The sequence below is a fragment of the Rhinolophus sinicus genome, chromosome 3 (assembly GCF_057876585.1).
Source record: "Rhinolophus sinicus isolate RSI-liver-muscle chromosome 3, RSI-T2T, whole genome shotgun sequence".
Lineage (NCBI taxonomy): Eukaryota > Metazoa > Chordata > Mammalia > Chiroptera > Rhinolophidae > Rhinolophus > Rhinolophus sinicus.
This window is the reverse complement of record NC_142503.1, coordinates 155,740,497-155,757,481: the sequence shown is the minus strand read 5'-3', so window position 1 is coordinate 155,757,481 and position 16,985 is coordinate 155,740,497. Positions and strand designations below refer to the sequence as shown.

The 16,985-nt window shown below is 44.4% G+C and overlaps 1 protein-coding gene across 10 annotated transcripts in view; it reads left to right on the top strand.

Moving 5' to 3' along the window:
* The window catches only part of CSNK1G1 (casein kinase 1 gamma 1), a 157,075-nt gene extending 140,766 nt beyond the window's left edge, over window positions 1-16,309 (top strand). For 7 of the 10 annotated variants that reach the window (XM_074327582.2, XM_088797288.1, XM_088797287.1 and 4 more), the window contains 3 exons: window positions 2,709-2,815; window positions 6,467-6,490; window positions 10,486-16,309. In XM_074327582.2, the coding sequence (XP_074183683.1) occupies window positions 2,709-2,815; window positions 6,467-6,490; window positions 10,486-10,540 (186 nt within the window). In that variant the 3' untranslated portion in view covers window positions 10,541-16,309. Of the gene's footprint in view, window positions 1-1,881; window positions 2,681-2,708; window positions 2,816-6,466; window positions 6,491-10,485 lie in introns of those variants that run through there. The other 3 variants (XM_088797290.1, XM_074327585.2, XM_088797289.1) reach the window with 2 other exon arrangements.
* Window positions 16,310-16,985: the final 676 nt, after the last annotated feature.

Genomic DNA, 16,985 nt, shown 5'->3' with positions numbered 1-16,985 from the left:
CTCTTCTTCTATTGGCCAAGGACATTGTTTGTGGGCCAAGTGACAATTCATAGCAAGGAGAAATTAGAGAGTATGGGACACATGAAACGCTATGAACAGGTACCAGGACCCAAAGTCACCAGGTAATTCGCAGCGGTGATGCTTACACCTGCTGTGGTCCTATCAGTAGATGTGAAGACATTCTATTGAACATCTTATCTAGTTGCTCAGTTGTTCATTAAGAAACTTACTCTGATTTCTCCTGAACCCTTGTGCTCACAGGATGAATTCACAGCATTATCACTAGTGTGCAGCCAGAACGTGCCCACAGGAAGCAAATGGAGGCTGAGGAAATTAACAGGACAGTATTAGCATAAGGAGCTGTGTGGTTCTCCATTCTATAAACCCTCTCTGAGCCTTGTGGGTTTGCTGTTTTTCCCCAACTTTTTATTTTCAAATTTTCAAATCGATAGAAAAGTTAGAGGGGAGAATGCAATGAACCTGTGTAAATCCTTAAATTAGATTAACGAATTATTAAGATTTTTGCCATATTTGGCTTAATTCTGTGTGAAGGGGTTAGGAGGGGGTAGGGAAGTGTTTGCTAACCAATTTGAACGTAACTTACAGTCATCATTACATTTTATCTCAAAATACTTCAGCCCACGTCTCCTAAGAACAGAAACATTCTCTCATGTAACCAACAACACCATTGTCACATCTATGAAAATTAATAATTCCATCTTACCTAATATACAGTCCATATCACATGTCCCTCCATTGTCCCCAAAATTAATCCTACAGTGTTCAAGATCTAATCAAGGTCCATTCAATGCATTTAGTTGTTATACCTCTTCAGTCTCTTTTCAGTCACTTGATTCTTAATCTCTTTTAATCTGTAACAGTCCCCCCATCTTAAAAGGAAAAAAAAAAAAACATTTTTAAGACTTGTCTCTTCTGAAGAGTCCAATCTTATTGTCCGATAGAATGTCCCACATTTTGGATTTGTCAGTTTGTTTCCATCATCCTTAGATTCAAATGAAATCTTTTTCTGACAAGAATACTACATAGATAATGTCATATAGTATTTACTATATCATGTCAGGAGATAAATAAGATCAGGTGGTTCCATTAATCAGAGATGCTAAATCTTATCACGAGCAGAAATTCAGGTCTTCCTTGGGTAAGTCCAAATTTAATGTTGTAGTTTTCTTTAACCATATAGCGTTTTAATTTTTCTAAAGTACATATTATTAAGTACAATAAATATTTCTGGTTTAGAAATAATGTTGGGAATAGATTGCTAGTAAGTAGTATTCACCTCGTCTGCCCTTTCCTCTTTGAATAAATACCCAAAGACTCCTTATACTAAGCATTTCCTCCCACCTTCCTCTTTATGGCTATGCAGGAAATTTTTGCAAATTAATTGCTGGTGAGGACCCCAGTTCTAGAGGGAGATCAGAGTAAATGTTTATGGAGGGAGAATAACAGTAACGTGAACATTTATCGAGCCATTGCCATGTACTTGGCACTGGGATAAACACTTTTGTGGACTGACCGCACAGTAACCCGATTAGGTAAGCAGCATTGTCTCCCATTTTACAGATTAGGAAACTCAGGCACAGAAAGATTGAGGATCTTGCCCAAGGACCCAGAGCAAGTAAGTGGTGGAGCTAGGGTTCAAACCCAGGGCTGACTAAGTCTAGAGCCCATTCCTGGTTTACTGTGCTATGCTGCCTCGGTGATTATGTACCAGGTACTGTACTAGGTACTATCGCCTTCATTTTCTTGTATGATTCTCACATCGACTGTAAGAATCAGTCTCAAATAGATGAAGTTACGTACCCAAGGTCATATGCTATCTGAACCATTTATTCTATTTTGTGGTTCTCTCCCATGTTTCAGCCAAGATCTTTAACAGCAGAGTGGTTTGTCCAGCGGGGTCCCTTGTCCCACTCCCCAGCACCCACATAAACAGGAGTCATGTGCTGGAAATGAAAGCAGGTGGCAGAAGCAGCTGCACAAGCAAGAGAAGCCTGATCGGGTCCACATTAACCAGATGACAGGAGTGAGAGCCTTCAGTTACAATTCGGGGACCATCAGTGAGACATGGGATAACACTGAACCTGAAATAAAGGTTGTTGAAATAAGACTGGTCTTCCAAGGAAAGCGTTTCCTTACTGTCTGCCCTCTCGCCAGAGAGGACGTGGCAGTCTTATTATTTGAGTAACTTCAAACCGATGGTCAAAGCCATGAAGAAATTTCTGAAGGAAAGTGTGATTGCTTATAATTTCTGATGCCCACTATTAATTTCCTTTTTAGAATTTTTTTTAACATCTCACTGAGTCTAATCATCATCATCATCATCATCATCGTTATCTAAGAGAAGTAGAGTTAAAGAAATTAATGTGACCTATTTCGTAGGATTTTTGTGAGAAATCTCTCTCTCTCCCTCTTTCTCTCTCTCTCTCTAGCAGAGAGCCTGACCTAGGCATTCAGTATGGAAGTTGTTGTTCTTATATGATTACATCATTGAATTTTGTGTTCTCACATGATATAATCGGCTCTGGGGACCTTCCCTAACTTAGGACAGTTGGCCCGGGAAAGCAGACATTTTAGACACTGCCTGGCTTGTGCCTAACCTTGAGACCAGGTATCCCTTAGTGACCCTCTGTGCTGGCAGGAGGCTCCAATGGCCAGGGTGTCTATCACACTCTGTCTTTCTGTTTCAGGTGGTTAGCTCAACCAACGGAGAACTGAACGTCGATGATCCCACGGGAGCCCACTCCAATGCGCCAATCACTGCTCACGCTGAGGTGGAGGTAGTGGAGGAAGCTAAGTACGTTCATCTTTCAAGGGGGCTCTTCAGTCATAGGTTGAAAAATCTGTCTCTTCCTCTCTGTGTGCTGCTCATCTCAGACTGAATTCCTCATGCTTATGTCTACAGCTTTCTTCTTTTTACCATTTTATTTTTTGCATGGTACTGTAAAGCTGCTGTGCCCTTCTTTAGCTGTGATTTCTGGGAAGATAGTCACATATTTTTAGTCCACCTGGGGCAAAAAACATCATGATACAAGAATCATGATAGAAGATGTACAGTAGATTAAATAGTAATGAGCCTCTTGGGGCCCTGGAGCTTCTTGCTCCCTGTGGGGCATAGAGAAAAATCTGCTTATCTCAACCATGGGCTGTGCTAACAGCATTAAATTCCGGGTTCTTGGGTAACCAATCTGCATCTATAGTCCTGGAGCAAGGGTTTCAGGGTCATTTTGTTCTCACTTAAATGTTTTGGACACAGGGAGACTCAGATAAAACAAGCAAGAAAAAGTCCAGACTGTTGTGTTCTGGACGCAGGGAGACTCAGATAAGACAAGCAAGAAAAACAGTCTCTGCACCTATGAGTGGAAGGGTCTTGGGAAGGAAAGGAAATCGCACTAATCCCAGGGGGCTGAGGAGGTTCCCCCACTCCCTTTTCTGCTTCTCTTGCATGTGAATGTCGTGCCCTGCCCGTACCACCAACCCCATCGTGCTCTCTGCATGGTCTGTGTTTAAACTCTTAGAATATGGAGTGGAAGGTGAAATTACTGCTGATTCTACTGCAAAAGCAGCATTTCTAGCACTTCTTTCCTTTTTTGCCCCATCCCAAATTCAAATCCAGATGTGACCTCCAAGAACACACGTGGTAGGGAGAGAAAAGTCCTTTACAAATCAGTAACTTCTGCCAAGCCCGATATGGATGATTTTTCTTGTATACCCTTTGTGAACATTCAGGCTATTCCAGTACCTCGTTCTCAGAAGCAGTCAACATATTTATAGTGATACTGTGTCCTAAGTAGTCTCTTGAGCCCCCAAATAACCTAAGTACAAGCCAGAACATGCTTACGCCTCTGGATACAAGATAGTGAAAGGCCAGACAAAACCTGCATTCTTCTTCCTTCAGACACACTTTGCATGGTCGTCCCTCCTGCCGACTCCTCTGCTCGGCGGCCTGTCTACATGATGGGCTCACTCTGCTTTCCAGAGGGCCTTTCCTTAGAAAGCGAGGACTTGAGGATTCCTACCCAGTAGATAAACAACAACCAAGGATGACGTGGACTCTCGCTGGTCGAGTCCCTGCTGACTGCAGGCGGCTTCAGATGCTCGTTTCCCTGTTTATACAAGGCCCTGCTACAGTATAAGGCCCTCACACAGAGGGAGTTTTTAGTGCCAGGTGGACACCTTTTTTATTAAGGAGACATGCTCCCTATGCTCAGGGACTTTAGAGATTTTAATGGTATTCACAATTTTTCAGTTTCTGTGACAAAACTTCATTCTCCCAAATAAAGTGTGGTTCTGCTTCCCTATGGGCTCTTCACCTCGGCTGCACTTTGGAGTCACCTGGGGCTCGTTAGAAAATACAAATTTCTGGGGGCGACCAGATGGCTCAGTTGGTTAGAGCGCCAGCTTTCAACAAGGTTGTCGGTTCAATTCCCGCATGGGATGGTGGGTGGGCTGTGCCCCCTGCAACTGAGATTGAAAACGGTGACTGGACTTGCAGCTGAGCTGCGCCCTCCACAACTAGATTAAAGGACAATGACTAGGAGCTGATGGGCCCTGGAGAAACACACTGTTCCCCAATATTCCCCAATAAAAAAATAAAAAATAAAAAAACTTTAAAAAAAAAGAAAATACAAATTTCTGAATCCTGGCCCCAGAGATTCTGATTTAATTCATCTAGGATATGGCCTGAGTTTCAGGAATTTGTAAAGTTCAGGTGATTTGAATGTATAGCCAGGGTTGGGAACCACTGCACTAGGTGTCGTCTGATCTAAACATTGTCTGGGCTTGGAAGATGGCTGTACCCACGTCACTCCCAGTTCACCATCACGGCTCTTACTTTGAAGGCTGAAAGTTTAGCTTTGGCTTTAATAGTATACTTGGAATACCAAGATTGAATGGCTTTAATCTTACCATATGCCCTATGCAGGTTTATCTTTTGAACTTACTCATTTCATTTTGGTAACTGTGTGCACTACTTGTGTATGTGAGTGTGGTGTTTGTGTCCTGTGTGTAAGATAGCAGACTATTCACACAAAGAGATTTCAATACGGTGTATTCTGTCCTGGTATAATCTAAACTCTAGGATGTAAAGAGAATTTAAAGTCTCCCCATTTAGCAGAAAGGAGCCGCTGTGCCTGTTTGCCACCAGTTCCAGTTCCAGGTCTGGGCCCTTTTAAAAATGTGGCAATTGGATTTGACCCTAATGGCATCCCGAAGCCTGTACCGTAGGGCATTTTGTGTGCTGATTCCCCTAGTGATTTCATGAGCTGCCTGCCCATCTTGCCCAGGGAACTGTCAGGGCACAGCCATGTGGTTTTCTTCTTGGCCTTCTGTGTGTGCGGGGGGAGTAAAGCGGAGCCATAGTTCCACCTGCTTGATCGTGTTCATGGGAAGAAGTCACAGCTAGAGAAGCACGAGACGTCCCAAACAACCTCTCATTACATGCAGCTGCGATGCCATTTGTCCCTGCAGCCTGCTTGTGCGAAAAAGGGACCTGTTGCCTTTATTAAGATTCAACTAGGTTACTGGAGAGACTTGGTGAAACCTTCACTTCCAAGCTTTTAATTTTGGGTTCTTCTCCCAGCTTGTTTTGTGTAAAGGAGGAGAGAAATAACAGGGTCTTGGTTTTTGTTCTGTTTACAAAATGAACATCTAACTTCCCTTTTTCTCTAGCTATAGGACACATGTCGTTGTTTATGTGTGATTGGAAGAGTAGTGACGCAAGACAGGTTTTTGGTTGATTTTTGTTATGGTGAGAACGCAAGAATTTTAGGTTATCCACTGACGTTATCTATAAATTAGCAAATGTGGACTGGACCTCATTTCTCCTGAAAATGAACAGGAATGGGATACAGGCCCTTCTCCAGCAGTTACACCTTAGTCCAGAGCAGCGACTCCTTGCTCTAAATCATCTCTCAGGTAAAGTGTCTCTTAAGCGTTTTCCCCCTTTAGAGGAAGAGCTAACTGCTAGCTGCTTTGGTCAGGCAGTTTGGACTAGGCACTTCTCTTTCTCTCAGAATGGCTGGGAAGGGTAGCTTAAAAACTTGCGTAGTGAAACTTCCTGTGGGAACCAAAATGGCTTGGCCTTGGTGCTTGATTGAATTCTTATAAGCAGGTCATGTGCTCTTTTCTCCTGCTGCCTTCCTGGAAGGTGCACAGGAAAGCCCACCCTGGGGTGCCCACCAACGCTCTTTCTGTTTTGCCTTCCCCCTCCCTGAGATCCCCCTCCCACCTTCATGCTTCTAGCAGGTACCTGCCCCTGCACTTGAGTGTGGGGACCCAGTGGCCTGGACCTACTCACCCTGCCTTGACGAGAGGAGGAAACTAAACACAGACAACATTCTGCATGTTTGCATGGCTCACAGGGAGTTGCTTCCATCTCACCTCTGTGGACTAATATCTCTCTCTTTCTCTCTTCCTTTCTGTGTTTTTCTCTTTATACACTCTGTAGCTGCCTGAAAATGCTCAACCTGTGGTGAGTCCCTCTCTCCGGTCCACATGCTAGGGGAGCGGACCAGACTAGGCTGGGATTGGCAAAGCCAAACAAAATGCCTTAGGAGCACTGAATGCCTTCCATGTGCCACCTTGTGCCATAACCACCCAGACTGGGGAACTAGATCCACAAGGTGGGGATGAGGCAGGCCTGGACCTAGGAATTAATCTGTTCCTTCTTTCCTTTCAAACCCACCTCATCGCTGCCTCCTCCTGTCAAAACAATATCCCACAGTATTAAAAAAAAAAAAAAAAAATTTTTTTTTAACTGAGTGAATTTTTTCCCAATACAACCAGATGTTATCAGAGGTTCAGAGGTAGGAGGACGAAGTTACTCTATCAGTGGTTTAGATTATTAAATTATCCTCACAACCCTAACGACAATTGTTACCAGATAATCTCACATTCTGCAGCTTGGTCTCTAACCTAGAAATCAACTGCTTTGGAAAAATTGGTGAGATTTCTTTTTGATTCAGCTGGTTCTTCTATCTATAGAATATGAGTCTGAAAAAAAGACAGCTCCTACTTGGGGGAGAGATGGACACTTTGTTGTTGTTTGGAGTTTTATTGTTTGTTTTTTGTTTATTGTCTATTTACTTCCTATAAGAAAGTATAATGGGCCAAGGGCTGACTTGGCCAATGGGATATTGGAGCCTCTCTTTTCCAGGGGCCTTGAATGCATTCTTAGGAACACCATGAGATATAGAGAAGGGGAAGTTTTAAAGAGTCCCTGTTTGGTGAGGCACATTCTTGCTATAAGACAGAGCCCCTCCCCAGCTCTCTTCCTGGTGCTCCTGAACTGGCTGGTCCATTGCAGACTGGACTTGTAACTCTCCCACACTGTCTGCATGCATGGGGTCATACTTGGTGTAGTGATACCAGCCTGCTGGCCTCTCGGATTACCTTGTTTCTGTTTGTCTCAGTGACTAGGTTAAGCACTGGTTTCTGAACCCTAAGCCACTAAGTTTCCTATGGGATTTTCCCAGGGACAGGGATGTACTGAAGTTAACGATTGGGTTTTATGGAGATAGAATTCATAGTCTTACAGTATCAAGGAGTATATTGGGCCTATTTGTTTAGCAAACATGTGTCTGTAAAATCTGACATTGCTGTGGTCTCTTTTTTCCTGTGAGATGTCAGTCCTGTATGATCCTGACTGCAAATCCAGGGCCTTCTGTGTGCTCATCTAACTCACTGCTTGGAATTCTAGGAGGCCCCACGCCTTCCCCCAGAGAACTTAGGTATCTTCTCGCTGGAGGGAGAAGACTTATGTACTTGAAAAGACAAGTAGTTTTTTCAATGACACTTGTGTCATTGTCCCTGGAGAGGTCACTGTGGACAGGATGGTCAAGGAGGACCGCATGGCTACTGTGGCACTTGAGCCAGGTGTTAGAGCGAGGGAAGAATGTGCAGTTAGAGCCAAGAAGAAGAGCACAGCCAAGAACAGCTGAAGGACATAGTAAGCGAGCAGTGTGGGAAAGGCAAATAGATGGCTCAGAGGCCCAGGGCAGCAGTAGATGGCTCGTGAGTAGGGAGACTGGATCCGTTTCACTCGAGCATGTTAAGAACTTCTGGTCATCCAATCAGAGAAACAGCTGGAAGGAAACCTAAGGCACAAGAAGGGTTCATCACTTACCTTCATTCTCTCCTGATAGTAAGATATCTGTATGGAGTCTGTCAGTGGGCTTGGTCTGGGTTCGCCCGAGTTTAATGGGTCCTTTTACTCGTAGTCCCCAGAGAAACCAAAGAGTTGAAGAGCAGATTGTGGGGTCTGTTTCCTCATGGGTAGAATCATTAAAAGCTTTCTGCTACTGCTGAAGCTTTAACTACACTAATCAGCTAAAAAAAATTAACTCAGGCTCTAAACCAGAGCTCACCCTGTCCTCCAGTCAGCTGAATTCAGCATTGCACATCAGCGTGTGATACACTTGTATGCAGACGTTGATTCTTATGACTTGCCTCAGGAGATAAAAATGAAGTATTGTTTGAAATGGACTAAAACAGTATTTCAAACTTTTTTTGTGATTGCTTTTACTTAAAAACACAAAATCCTAATCCTAGCATCTTCCAAAAAGGATAAAAATCGAAATTGGCTTAAATATTATTTATCCCTCTGAAAGTCATGGCAAACAGGGAACAGGTAACTCTATTGAAATATTGGTGCTCCCATAAGATTTAATTTGCCTTATTTAATATTAATTTCAGGAAAAAAATATTAATTTCAGGACACTTAACCTGGAAAATGTCTGTTTTCTAAAGCATCTATACAGAAAAATACATTTTTTTTTAATCCTTCCCCAGGGATTCCATTGAGGACTATTTTAAACAACCAAAACTGTTGGTCATTGTTATTTAAAAGAACGTTTTCAAAAAAAGCTGAGAAAATTGTCTAAATACAAGTATGACAAAATTTTTAGTACTTTTTAAAAAACTATTCTCTAATAAATTGCTGCAAAAAAAAAGAATGTATTCAGTCTCCAAATACACGACACATTGTTTAGTGACTATTTTCACTCTCATTAGTAGTACTTTACAAATGTCATTGATACACTTAGAAAATCATGAGACCCTCTTAAGCTCCTATTTCCAAAATCTCCATGTTTGATTCATTCAGATATGGTTAAAGCCCGTCACTGTCTGTGTAAGTGTCTATTTTTGCTTTCTAAAAAACTTTCTTCACATTGTTAATAACTAGTTTGGTGGGTGTAGGAACACCAAGAGTCTGACTAAAAAAGGAGAGAACTTCAGCTACAGTGGAGAACTTAAGGGTATAGGAAGTAAGCAACAGTTCTTTATTTCCATATGAATATTCCTGGCATTAAACCTGGAAGGACTGGGCAAGAGACCAAAAGATAGTTTTCTGAGAAAAGCTTTTCTTTCAAGGGTCCAGCAAGTCTGAGTCATACTTCCAACTTTACTCCCTTTCATCACCTGGCATCTTTGACTCATCTACCACCTTCTGTCCCTCGCATTTTCATTTCCCATGTGTCAGTTTCCCGGAAAGGACATGCCTTTGGCACCACCCATGCCACAGCCCTCACCACCCCCTCTGGACTAGTCACTGCCTGAGCAAGCGGTGCTTCCTATTCCAAAGGAAGGTGTGAGGCGGGGACAGTCAGGCTTAGGATGTGACGGAGCGGTGGCTGTTGCCCAGAAGGCAGCACTTGGAGGGCTCATGAAGGGAGCAGGCCCCAACCGCCACTCTAAACAGGGTCCGTCCTATAACCGTCGGGCACAGAGCAGCGCTGTCAGGAAGCTAAGCTGAGGAGGACCCTGCCACCAGACGCCTCCTGGTGATCAGCTTTGATCCCCTCTGAATGAAGAGTGTGGGCTGTGCTGATTCAGTCAGGAAGTCTGGACTCGCAGTTCTTACTACAACTGGGCTTCTGCCTACTCCAGGTAGCGAGGTGGGGGCAGGGCTGCGGGATAGAGAGAATCCTTAATCCTTCGTCGGTAGCGTCACGAGGTCCTCCTAGAGTTCTAAGCATCAGACTTTTCATGGGGTTCGTCTGCCTTACTTTGTTTAGCCTCCATACCCACTGATCACTGAAGTTGCCTTAATGTCGCCCTCTGCATCAAGGGGCAGACAATGACCGCTATTCTTACGCAGCCTGGAGGGTCCCCACGCCATGGTTCCAGATAAAGATGAAGTGTCTGGATTGGCTGTTAGACTAGGAAATAAGCCTTCTTCATCTTCCTTCCAAAAATGCTGGTTTCAGCCCTGCCTGGCCTGCAGTGGTTTTGATAATTAGGTTTGATAGCTGCAGGTTGAAATGATGCAGCTATTTCCCTTGGCTTTTCTGGCAGACACTGCCCACTGCCCCCAGTGTGTGCACTGTAGCTGGTGGGCGGCCCTGGGGGTGAGCGCCAGAGGGGAATGCCCCCCCCCCCCCCCCCCCGCAGGAAGCAGAAGCAGGCAGAAGCATGTTAGAAGCTGCAGGCCTCTCCGACTGACTTGCAATGTTCCTTGTGCTCCAGGTGCTGCTGTTTCTTTAAGAGGAAAAGGAAGAAGACTGCTCAGCGCCACAAGTGACCAGTGCCTCCCAGGAGTCCTCAGGCCCTGGGGACTCTGACTCAATTGCACCTGCAGCTCCTGCCATTTCTCATTGGAAAGGACTCCTCTGTGGGGGAGGGTGGAGATCCAAACCAAAAGGAAGAAAACATGCCCCCAGAAGGAGCCAGTGTGGGCAGCCAGGGCCCAGTGGGTCCATGGCTGTCCCCACCTGCCTAAGGCTCTGAGCAGGTCCCAGAGCTGCTGCTGCTCCACTGCTTGCCCTTGGGGCCGCCTGGTTGACTCTCCTTCCTATTGTTTACAGTGAAGGTGTCATTCACAAAAACTCAAGGACTACTAGTCTCTTACCCTCCCCTGAGTCTGCTCCTGGTCCTTGGCCCGCCCCCAGTCCTCCCCAGCATCATAGCTAGTGAGTCGAAGGCTTTGTTTGCTGAAGGAGCCCAAGGGGCTGGGAGTGCGGCCCAGGTAGGAGGAAGATGGCAGGCCTGCGCTGGAGGAGAGTCTTCTCCACCTCCCAGGTATATCTGGCCGGCGGTATGCTCCCTCATCCTCTGTGCCTGCACAGCCTCCATCCCCCGCTGGCCACGGGGTGCAGGCTACTCCCTCCTTCCCTCCCTCCCTCCCTCCTGTGAAGAAGTTACACTGTAGGACACAAGCTGTGAGAAATCTGCAGTCTACTGTCCCCATGTGTTGGCGTTCCTAGCTTTTCTTGACAAGCGAACTCTGTTCTCCAGTCAGTAGTAGGACAATGCATTGTTCTGAGCAAAGGAAAAAAAAACTGACTTTATTGCACTTTTAGTTTTTTGTTTTTGTTTTTTAACAGAAAACATGGCAGATGCATATTGTGTCTGGTTATATTGGGAGTTTTACCTTTTTTCTGTTTTGAGGGGGATGGGGCCAGCCAAGCCATTCAGAGAGAACATGGGTCCAGAGGACATTCTCAATGGAAAGAGTTGGGTATGCGGCACCCAGAAGAGAAGAAGCCAAACTCTATGTCATTCTGAGTGAACACTCAGGTTGGCAAGGACACATACTTGAATTCTCATCATCTTCTCAGCTACTGAAGAATGTCCCTACAGAGCCTCTTCACCTCATCAGCCTGCGATTTGGACAGCCTCGCTCTCCAGTGCGTGGGATGAGCCGGCCAAGCCAGACTGACCAGAAGATAGTTTATCCCAGAGAAGGAGATGCTTAAAACAAATCTGAAACATCTGTTTTCTCCACTGCCAGGGACTTCCAACTAGATAGCCATGTGACTTCCTTAGTGACGTAGGGGACAAAATTAGTGATGAAACAGCCACCGTCATATTGCCACTAGTGGACACAAAGAGGAGGAAAGTGAACCTGCCTTCCAACTGCCAACGGAACCTCAGGATTTGGCATCACAGGGCCAGGACATAAAATTGGTGTGTACTGTCTGCCCCAATAGCTTGACTTCTAGCATTTGGGCTGGCCTCCTTGTCAGAAACCAAGCACCTACAGATTTTCTCCCAAAAGGTCCACAGCAGCAGGCTTAGGACTCAGTACATGGGGCTGTAGTGAACAGGAGGTAAGATTGGTTGGTGCTGGAAAGTTCCAGGGGAAAGGAGACTGAACTGAAAGCTCTGAAATTTTCTCAATTGGACATAGATTCCTTCCAGATAAGATGGCCATGTATCTAGAGCATGTGCTTCCCAGTACACTGTCTGCATCCCCTGCCATGGTGTAGTCACTTGACATACTACTGTGAGGAGTCTTGGTTCCTTATTCACTGCTTTAAAAATTATTAATGTATGGAGTTTATCTTCTCATGCTCGATTTTCATTTGAGTTCAGTGGCTTATCCAGACAGTGACTTCACATTCCAGATGTGATAGAAGAGAAAAGATTATTTACATCAGGGAATGAGTTCTTGTATTTGGGAGTAGAGAGAGCTAACTAACCATAGAGGACAAAAACTGGTGACTTAGTCGGGTGGTTTTGGGAATGAACACAAATCGTTGCCTGTCTTGAGGTGTACGGCTGTCTTTTGGACTGGAGGGTGTGGGGATACTTTCTGGTAGTTGACATTTCCTGACAGGTCCCTTGATGTATCTTACATGGAGCAGAAATAGCAGCAGTAGCGTGAACCAGTTACTGGGCTTCACCTGTTCCATCAGGCCTTGGCTAGGCAATGTCACTTCACTGGCTTCACACCTGCTTGCTTACCTTATGTAAAGATTATAATCTTCCATGTCTTTAAAAGAAATTTTCCTGAGTGGCTGGGAGACGCAGTGTCATACCCCTTACCCAGAAGGATTTTGAACATTAATATTGGGATTTGTTTGCTTGACATTGCCTAGTAGTTAAGGCATAATCAGTGAAACTTACATAGTTTCTCAGTTGGTATTTGGGCAACTCTAATTTCCTGTATAAAAACTTTTATTTCCTCTTCCCTGAATAGAAAAAGCCTTCTTCTCAAGGGAGGGCAAGGGGACATGGTGGCAGAGCCTAGAGCCTCTTGGCACTCCATACCCCACTAAGTGCCTCCCTACTGCCCACCCCGTTTCCATAAAAAGCAAAGGCAGTGGCCAGCTTGGCTGCAGGGCAAGCCCCCTTGCAGCTGGGTTTGACTTTTTTTGGTCTTAAATATTTTTAAAGGCTAGCTATGAAGGGGTTGAACCTGAGTAGTTTTGGGGGGGTCTTTCCTAATGCACTGTTTTTACTCTCTGCCCCACCCCCCCGCAGATCTCTTACTAGATACTTGATTTTCATAACAAAAGTGAAAAGGCCCAGGTCCCTCTGGCATGCAGGGTAATGGTGATCCTTCTAGGGCTTTTGGCACTCCAGGGTAGTCCCAGACCCCTGAGAAAGCCTTTAAACTTAAATTTAAAAAAAAAAAAAAAAGAGTACCGAAGGAGTAGTTTGGCCATCAGTTCCACCCCCATCAGGGCTTCCTCCTCAGCTCTGTTGCTATAGTTGCTTAGCTCTATGCCTCAGCCAGGTCCCTCCACCCACCACCTACCCAAGTCCACTTGCTGTGTAGTTTGTGAGCTTTCTTCATTTCACAACCAAGATGCCTAGGGATCTTTTTCTTTGGGATTGATGCAGTTGTTTCTGAGTTAGTGTGAAGTGCTTACAGCACTTCATATACCATTAGGAGTTCTCCCAAGCCCTGCAGTCCTTCAGGCATTGCACCCTGAGCAGATTGAGGCAAGCAGGCCAGGAATCCACCAAGGCATAGAGGGTCCTTCCCACGTGACCAAAGCATGACTTGTGTCTGTGACGCCCAGGCATATAAGGACCATTTGCATGTATGCACGCCTGGGCGTTTCCCAGTGAGCTCACTCCAGACTGCTCTGCTGGGGTGGACAGTGTGCCAGCAGCCCGTGTGCTTTCATGGCTGCCTTAATTAACACTCCTGCTATTTGGGGTCTGTCTAGGAAGGTACAAGTCAGGTGACTAGGTTGGTATCCAGTTAAAGCTCCATTTTACATTGTAATAGAGGGGCAACCAGAGCCGGCAGGATCCTGAGGTTTCCAGTAGAAGTACTGAACACCTGCCATTCGCCAAAAGAGGCGTCCATTGCCTCTAACTTCCAACTTAGTTCACTGGAAATGTACACTGGTTGGTAGTACATATTCAGTGTTGATTCTCAGTGTTAGTGATCACTTTTAATGTTAGAAATATGCAGTGATGGTAATGTTATGTCAGAACGGTTACTAAAGATCATAGCCTTAATTTTTTTTATGCAAAAGATAGGACCCTGTGCCCGCTCCCGGTGAGCAAGCATGGCCTGCGTTTTTCAAAAATAAGTACTTCCATGGCAGCCTAGAAAGCATCTTCTCAAAAGAACTTGATCTTCTGATGCATCTCTCCCAAGTCCACGTGCCTCCTGTGTCCTAGTCTCCTCTTCCATGTTCATATTGAAACCAGTTTTCCGTTCCCAGGCACTTGCCCTGACAGCGTTAATGTAGTGTCAGAGCCATCACGTTAGGGCTAGAGTTTGTCACGTCGGGAGCTTGCAGCGCCATACAGCTGATATGGCCTTTGCCAGTCCACTGCCACCATCCCCACCATTGCCCCAAGGTGGGCAGATGAATTCCAGAAACCCTTAGGGAGCCAGGATAACTAGGTACCCCATCTGGATTGGCCATGTGAGCAGCAGGCCTTGTCTCGGGGGTTCTTGGTTTTGCCGACTCCAGGGCTCCAGCAAGTCCCATCTAGAGGTTGCTGGACAGTGACTCCCAGTCTTTCCCATGATGGGTTGGTAGGAATCAAAGTGGGATTCCTATGGTTTTGTGTTCTTGGGGGCTGCGGGTAGGTATCTGAAAAGAGGAAACCAGGCCCTTCTGAGCGTGTGTAGTTTTTAGCAGTGTTTTAGCCACAAATAAGGAATCTTGGAAGTCTCTGATCAATTAAGCAGTCTTAAAAACATGTTTTCCCTAACTCCTTTTGCAAGTGGCTGAGTGCAAAAGAATAGGTTTCTTCATTGTATTCAACACAGTAAGTAGGTCCCCTGGATATAGACAGTAGTAGTTTACATGTTTCCTCACAAAGCAGCCAGGAAGTCCTCTCCAGTATTTGTAGATCAGCTTACAGAGGAGAAAAGTGAATGTGTACTCCATCTATTTCTAGTTTGATTACAAAACTTGATGTTATAAAGAAACCTCAGTTCTGTGGACTGAATTTCTTTTGTTAGTTTTCTTCTTTATTCTTCACAATCATCTTTCTGGTGCCATCACCCGTTTCAGTCTCAGAGCAGAGGGTTATCCATGGTAATAAGTGGTGCGGTGCAGTCATCCAGTAACACACACGAGAGATCAGCTGTGCTGACTGCCCCTTCTGCACAAAGCCCCTCTTTCAGGGCAGGTGAGACGTATTCAGTGTTCCCCTTCATGAGCTCCAGACCAAATCCCAGGCCAGCCCTTGCATCGAAAGCTTTTTTACGAGGCTTAATCAGTCTGTTGGAATGTCCCAGGAAAGATGAGCCATTTCTTTGGGGAGAAATATATTTACAGATGGGTGGGTTGCATTTGTATGCCTCTGTGTGTGTGTGCTCATCTGTGTGTATTTCACTTCCATAAAAACCCAGTCCAGGCTGCTGGGACCATGTGTTCCTGAATATTCTAGGACATAAAGTGACTTCTCAAGGTAGTGTCACAGCAAGCTGGCTCTGGGAATGAGCCCCATTTATCAAGCAGAAGAGTAAACAGCAGGAAAGAGATGAAACCAAAAATATTATAACCCCCCAATGGAAAATAATGTTCCCATTGGATATATACATCCTCTAATTTATTATATTATTATTTTGTCTGTTTCTTTAATCTTTACCCATTATACTTTTAAAAAGATGTTGGGATGTTGATTGCAATTTTTAAAGACTAATGTATAAATCAGCTGTGGAAATCAGTTTTAATTGATGTGTGGATGTGTCTGATCATTGTTAAATGCCTTTTTTTTTTACCTTTGGTTTTAGATATGTACTGTTGTTTCACAAATCCTGGCACTGGTCACAAAGCTCAGCTGTGAAAATGAAATTTGTAGTATTTTTTAAACATGAATGTCAATTTCAAGTGTATCTGAAATGATTCCTCCAGGAGAGAAATTTGTAACACCATTAGGAAAAACTCCTCTGCAGAGGAAGTAGCCTTCTTTGGAGAAAATGGAAAATGGGTCTTGATATGTTATCTCAGAGTAGCCCATTTCCTAGGGCACCATGGAAAACACAAATGTGATCTTTAAGTATACCTCTTCCCCAATTTGGGGAGGAAAGGACTCAGTTTGCACCCTTTTTGTATGTAAAATAAAATGTCTTACCTTTCTTGGCTAATTGTGTGTGTTTGGTTGGTTGGTTGGTTGATCTGATTTTAATCTCCCTTGGTTCATTTGTAACTAACAATCTGGCTAGGATTAATTTTGATTTAAGCCTCCAGTTAATGAAAATGCCTGATATTTTGGCATTCTTGCTTCATTCCTTTGGGTTGAACATGGCCTTCCTTCTCTTGTGGGTCATTTTAAAGGTAAATATTCCTGGCAGAATTTGGACATTCATCACTCACATACTAGCACCAGTATCTCCTGTGGTTCTTAGGTGGTAGAACCGGGGAATTAGATCTGCTCTGTGGAACAACTTGGAAGTAGTAGCTTTATAATCCTGTTCTACTAATGAGGAACATCTATACAGACAGAGGATATAACTGATATGCAATGTAAAATCACAAAGGCATATATTGGCTTCAAAAACAACTTTCCATCTAGGCATGATTGGCTGGTTGCAATTTTTTTATTTTATTCCTCAATTACTACTTATTTGTTTTTCACTGGTAGGCAAGGAAGAGCAGAAAAAAATTTAAAATCATCATGAGAGAAAACATTCACTTTGAGAGCATTCTATCCATCAAACTTAATTTTTTCTTTCAAAGGTGGGGAGGCAGGGAGAAAGCTGCTTTTATGCCATTTTAGCATTAGCTCCTTGTGGAGAATGCTACTTTGAAAACATTGGTTGG